The 7097-nt window shown below is 40.6% G+C and overlaps 1 protein-coding gene across 1 annotated transcript; it reads right to left on the minus strand.

The window, feature by feature from the left end:
* Positions 1-2997: 2997 nt before the first annotated feature.
* Positions 2998-6022, minus strand: LOC114733321 (leucine-rich repeat extensin-like protein 3). The gene is given in 5 exon segments (XM_028920765.1): positions 2998-4400; positions 4402-4554; positions 4557-5501; positions 5503-5720; positions 5723-6022. Coding segments are annotated over 5 exon segments (2175 nt in total). The 5' UTR covers positions 5901-6022; the 3' UTR covers positions 2998-3719.
* Positions 6023-7097: the final 1075 nt, after the last annotated feature.

The raw sequence follows: 7097 nt of genomic DNA on the forward strand, positions 1-7097 counted from the left end.
CATTATTAATTGGATCACCAAGATCTCTAATAATCATAATAACAATAATAATTTCTTACAATCAACTTCTCTGCTCAACAGCTTATCTATAATTCATTGAAGATGTTGATCGATCCCAAAATAAGACAATTCCCCATTATTGTTTTAAACTCAAACTAATTGCATGTTGCATGAAGTTTGAGTAATTGACAATATTATTCATGACTCATTTTAGAGTTGGTAATACATTTCATCCGTTTATATATAGAATTTAACCATTTCACGAAAAAAAAAAGGAATTTAGTTAATTTATGTAGTAATAGTAAATTTGTCAACAATCTATTAAGAAATAAAAGTAATTTCGAGAAAACTTTGTATGGGTTTTTTTAGAATTAACTTTAAAATTATGGGGTAATTTCTTTCTACCTCATCACTGTATCCCCATTTCCTCATTAATTCACGAGGGCCTTTTTTTCTTTGGAAAAAAAAAATTAAATGGAGTGTTATGGAAAGAAAGGATCAAAGACAAATTTTTTAAAAGGTTCTTATGTAAAAGAACAATAGGAGTACATAAAACTAATGCTTTTTCTTTTTGGTACAAAAAAATATAATGCTTTTCGAACTGTTAGGCCAGGATCAATAATTTAGGGTATGGAATATGTATGTGGGTTTGCCTTTTTTGGAGGGTAAGGTCGCATTCAAACCAAAACCTGTTGGGACACACTGTATGTGGGAATCATTTAATTTAACTAATGAAATTACAATAAGAACCAAACATGGCGAAAAGTATAATGTTTGTGTGAGAAGATTTACAATGATGGAGAGGGGAATCTTTTTAAAGGCGAAAGAGGTTAATGTAATGTGAGTTAATTTTTTTTTTCCACTTTTTTTGTTGATATTTTGAATTTTAAATGGGCATTGTGTTCCCTTATCTTGAAATAGAGACTTGTCTGTTCCTTTTTTTTTTTTTTTAATATGTGTGGGGAAGAGGTCGATATCACAATTCACAAACACCGCTTTTGTGAAATGCCATCAATACGCTTGACCTAATCCCAGGCTGTCCCTCGAGACCCTAATTAAATGATAGTAATGTCCTTGTTGAGGTAATCCAACAAGTCAACCAACTTATTAACCTCACATATACAATATATATATATATATATATAGAGAGAGAGAGAGAGAGAGAGAGGAGGGTTGCCATTACATGCCACGTGAATGTTGTATACATGGAGGGCCCAATTCATTAAGGTCACTGTCCCTTTTTCGTGGTGGTTTATGCCTTGCTTTGCATCTTTTCCCATTTTCCATTCATGAAGATGAGGGGTAGAAAACGACAAGTGGAAGGCACTTACTTTCCCCTCTTTTTGCTCTCTCTCTTTTACTTTTACGTAATGTGTGGGTGAATTTAATTGATTGGAACGGTGGCTTGGTGTAATTTCATATTATATTAGTTAATTCATCCACAAGATTAGACACTTGACTACTAAATTTCCGTAAGCCCATTCAAAATGACATACAACTTGCTTTCCTTAATATAAGATCCAAGATAGTAAATCTTGTATTAAGAATAGGATGTAGTATTATAGTATTAAGGTTACCAATATAAAATTTTTTAGGTTTTAGCACTAATGGATTCACCTTAGATGTGTGCATGTATATAATAAAATCGCACTCGCCTTACATGATCCCGCGACGATTTTTTTTTTTTTAACAAGAACCACAATTGGGACGCCTAATACACCAATCTGTGCGACCCACGTTACTCTCACCGACTGGAACCAGAAGCTTCATGAAACTGGAGAACACGCAAACCAAACTGTGATTTGAAAAAGTGATTTTAGGAGAATAGATTCTGAAAAGAATAGATTTTATGAAAAAGTGATTTTGAGAAGTGAGAGTGTTTGGATAGTTGTTATCAGAAGCATTTTTTATATATACAAATTACTAAAAAAAAAGACATAAGTTAATATGATAATTACAGAAAAAATAGATTTTTGATATATTTTAATTTGAAGGAATAAAATTGTTAATAATATATTTTTTATTAACATAATTAATAATACATAAAATAATATAATTAATAAATAATTAATATGTATATATATTTATAAAATATAAGATTAAATATGTTTATAAAAAAAATAACAAGATACATATCCTATAAGCTCTCACACTCTCCCTTTTTTCTCCAAAAACAAAAATTTTTTGCTTTTTTCAAAACCATAGTTTTGGCCCAAAACCATGGTTTGTGCAAATTGGGTGGGTGTTTGGGTGACTTATCACCCAAACCATGGTTTGGAGTGTCACCCAAACGGTGCCTTGGACAAAGAACCCTAATTGGGCTAAAATTTCTTTTAAGCTATGAGGAGTTTCGTTGACTACCGAGAACCAGCAGGAAGTGGATGGTCCATTGAGACTAGTCTGTGACCAATGCTCAAGAGGAAGCAAAGTATTGAAAGGAGCAAAAATGGCCGTGAAATCGTGCTGTGAAAAAGCAGAAAGAAAAGAGGCAATAATGTGAAGCTTTAAGCTTCGTCTCACAAGCATAACAGTATGAAGTTGTTCATAATCCCAATGGGGAAAGGGAATAGATAGCGCCAGGTAAACAGATTTGAATTCAAATCTCAAAAGATAAGCTTGCACATGGGGGAGAGTGATCTCAAAACAAATATTAAATCAAATGAAAGAAACTTCATAAGGAATATTTAATCTTGCAGGCCCTCCTTAATGAATGATTCTTGAGCCGGCCATTTAGGTCCCACCCTGAACCAACTGGATATGGGGGACCTGAAATGAAAACTCTCTGGTTGTGGCCTCTCGATCTTGTTTCAAGAATGAGCACCATTTTCAAACCTCAACCATAATATATTCGACAACATTATTGCAGGCCCAGGCTAATTATTCAGAACATAATAAAGACATCTCAATTCTCATGATGATTATACACCCTTTTCTTATTTAAGTTTCATTTGCAAGCAAGGGAATAGATAATTTAGAAAACAGATCTTTGCAAAAGTGAATGCAGATGGATGAACAATTGAACATATCCTGCTCTTGTGCCTGTATTTATCATACCGAAAATTACAAGCAACCAGCCATGTTCAATTCCTCAAAGAAAAGGATTGATGGACTCACAACTACATCACTCAATTAGCAGAAACAGACTGAGACAGATCAGAAAAGGGAATGATATGAATTCGGAGAATCAATACAAGTAAAATGTTCATAATTATACTATAAATTCGAAAAACAAAAGAAACAAAAGTAAAAGTATAATTATAAGAGACATTAACAATAAACCCACAAACAAGATGCAGCAGCAGAAAGTGCTACCGTCTTTGCAGCCCTGAAATTATGGTCTCCATTTCATCCCTATGCAACCTACTCTTTTTCTCTGCAATTTTTTTTATTTCACAACTCGTTCATAACAATTCAAATCAATATAGAGAGACTTTCTCCTCATACCTCACTCATTAACTACTCTGACCTCTTCTCTGTGCGTCCTTTTATGACTGACTATTGATGGCATCCAAACAAGAACAATACTGGAGACTATGACTAACTCAGTGTTGTACAAACCATTCTCACTTTGTTTATTTTTCCTCCATGAGCGACGAGAGTCGCGTTGTGATAGAGAACAGAGTCGATGAAGTACAGGAAGAGGGTATAAAAGATATTGCCGACAATGTCTGAATTTTTTTTATGGAAGGAAGGATAGAGGAGAAAAGTTCTCAAAAGAATCAATAGAAGGGTGGTGGAGGTGGAGATGCGTAAGAGACTCCGAAGACAGGTGGCAAAGGCCCTTCATATACAGGAGCAGGTGGAGGGTTTCCGTACGTGACCGGTGGAGGTGGGGACGGGGCAGGCGGAGATTCTTCACAGGGAGGCGGTGATGGCGGTGGAGGAGAATGGTACACTGGTGGTGGGGGAGAACCATAGTGAACTGCGGGCGGGGGCGGCGGCGGCGAATTGTACTGAACAGGTGGCGGCGGTGGAGAACTGTAGTGAACAGGAGCTGGTGGCGGAGGGGGAGATGGGGAGGGAGGTGGTAAATAAGGTGTGGGGGAAGGTGGCGGCGGTTGATGCTCTTCACAAGGTGGTGGAGGTGGTGGTGGTTCTATACACGGTGGGGGAGATGGTGGGGGTGGTGAATGGACAGGGGGAGGAGGAGAATAGACTGGAGGAGGTGGTGGTGGTGATAAATAGGGATAAATAGGCGGCGGAGGTGAGTGAGGAGGAGGTGGAGGAGAGTGGGGAGGTGGCGGAGGTGAGTGATGAGGTGGCGGAGGCGAGCTGTATGTCGGTGGAGGGTAGAATACAGGAGACGGTGGTGGTGGTGGTGGTGAATTTGGTGGCGGTGGCGGTGGAGAACGGACGCAGTATGGTGGCGTTGGAGTAGGTGAAGGTGGTGGAGGAGATGGAGGGGAGGTGAAGGTGGTGGCGGGATGGAGAAGGAGGTGGAGGTGAAGGTGGCGGCGGGGACGGTGGTGGTGGTGGTGGTGAATAGACTGGCGGGGGTGGTGAGGGAGGTGGAGGTGACGGTGGCGGCGGCGGTGGAGAATAGACTGGCGGAGGAGGGAAGGTGGGGGAGGTGACGGTGGGGGTGGTGAAGGCGGAGGAGGTGGTGGAGAGTAGACTGGCGGAGGAGGTGGTGGTGAGTAGACTGGCGGAGGTGGCGACGGAGGAGGCGGTGGGGGCGAATATACTGGAGGTGGCGGGGAAGGTGGAGGCGGAGAGTGTGGAACAAATACTGGTGAGGGAGGAGGTGAAGGGACGACAACGGGTGGTGGGGAAGGTACCGGTATCGGAGGGGAAGGGTTGGGAGGCGGAGGAACCGATGGAACAAATGGCTTACATTTAAACGAGTTACAGTCAACAGGCCTTGATAAGAAAGCTTTGCATTGTGCGGCTGACCTCTGTAATGGCCTCGCCGGCAAGCAGTTTCTCCGATCATCGAACGACGGCAAACTGAGGCACGACGGGGGCTCACCAGTGAAGAAGTTATATGAATATGTGAAGTTCTGCAGGTTTGGCAGCATACAAATGCTCCCTGGAATTTTCCCAGAAAGCAAATTGTGAGCTACATTCAACTGCTCAAGGCTCACCATGCCTCCGATGGTATCTGGCAAGGGACCCAAGAGCTGATTGAAGCTCACATCGAACACTGTCAAGTTCTTCAGTAACCCAATCTCTGAAGGCAAGCATGAACGGAGGGCATTATTCAACAGAATGATCTCATTAAGGTTTGTCATGTTGCCCAAGCTCGCTGGGAGACAGCCATGGAACTTGTTGTTGGCTACGACAATGACCGACACCGGAGAGTTGCCGAAATTGTCGGGAAGATCGAACACAAACCGATTGTTGTTTATAAAGATAGCGTCCAGATCCTTATCAAAAAGCTCTCTAGGCACTGTCCCTTCAAATTCATTGAATCTCAGATCCAAGAACTTGAGAGCGGGAAGCCTCAGAACCACCGTGGGGAACTTCCCAGCGAACCTATTGTTGCTGAGATCCAGTTCAAAACAGGAGCTTCAGTCTATCAAACTTGTGAGGAACAGTACCACAGAACCTGTTGGTGTTGATGTGGAGGAGAGCAAGATCCGCGAGTAGTCCAAGCTCTTCCGGCAAGTACCCAGCAATGTCGCAGTGGTTGAGATCAATGCCAGCAACAGTACGAACCTTCGGGTTGTCAATCGCCGGAGCACAGAAAACGTTGCTATAGTCACAGACATTTGCTCCAACCAATTGAGCGTACAATTGTTCGGATCGGAAAGAATGGCTTGCTTCCAAGCTTGTAAAGCCATATAAGCATTTTTTATGCGATTGTTCTCGAAAACCAGAGAAGGATCGACAGTGACGTGTTCTCCCCTGTCGCCGAACTCGTCTCTGTAGTAAAGAAGCTGACGTTGCCTGATATACATGGCCTCAGCATCAGTGAGAGCTCCATGGCTGGTAATGGGAACATCGGCGGAGACACAGAGAGAAAGTGTGCCTAAGAAGAAGGCAATGAGAAGAGGGAAATAGACCTTCCTCTATCACATGAGGCATACGAGAAACCAAATGCCACACTATCGATCAAGCTCTCTTCAACTACAACACTCCCTCAATATCTCTGTTATTCTCAGGCGAGACTGAAAGTAGGTTTTACAGAAACGTCCACCTTGAGATCTGAGGAGAATGCAGGTGGAGAAGGAGAGAGAAGGGGAGGGAGGGAGAGAGATTGGGATGGAGGAGGAGGAAGAAAGCGGAGGGCTTGTTCTAGGGATTTTGGAGCTGTGTGAGCTTATGAATGAGTGAAGGCAACGAGGGTGGGCCAGAAATAATTCATCCCACGACAGCTAACTCACAGCTCAACCCTCAACAAAAGCCCACTGTATTCTCTCTCTCTTCTTTTTTTTTTTTTTTAATTTAATTCCTTGACTGAATTAATTATTAGTTTTTCTTTAATCTTTTTTTTTTTCCGTGAGTGTTTACATTTGAGTTTCTTTTGGCCTTAACACGCTTGGATAAATTCATGGACGCGGAACCACGCTCACTCGAATTTTTTTATTTATTAATGAAATAATAATTCTCAATTATGACTTACAATTTTTTAAATCATTTTTGCAGCTTGGAACAACCTCATTGGATTGACATTACTCATCATTTTTTATTTAAAAAAATACAAAGAAAGCTGTTAGCATGATTGTAAAATATATGGACAAATCCATGCCTCAATGGTGAAGAATTTCGGCGGGTTGACCGGCTAAACCAGTTACACCAGCTGCTTATTACACAGTTTATTTAAAAATTAAAAATACAATGAATTAATTAATCTTATCTTGCATAATTTAAATTTCTACTTGTTAAAAGTTTGAAACAGACGTAGTTAAGAAGCTGGCAGATACGGGCGATGAGGAAATGTTGGTTATTACTCTCTCGGTTCCTTATTATAAGAGATAAATAACTAAATTACGTTGATAAAAAAAACAGTTAAAATTAGTTGAAGACAATTAATGTGTAAAAAGTATAATATTTTTTCCAACAATGCCCCCATTAATAAGGAGAGAGAGTATGAGAGAGAATAATTAAATTATTAAAAAAAGAGAAGTGGGAGGAAGAGGAGTATGAGTTGGAGA

Source organism: Neltuma alba, unplaced genomic scaffold (genome assembly GCF_004799145.2).
Source record: "Neltuma alba isolate B1F8T4 unplaced genomic scaffold, ASM479914v2 tig00012993_pilon, whole genome shotgun sequence".
NCBI classification, from domain to species: domain Eukaryota; kingdom Viridiplantae; phylum Streptophyta; class Magnoliopsida; order Fabales; family Fabaceae; genus Neltuma; species Neltuma alba.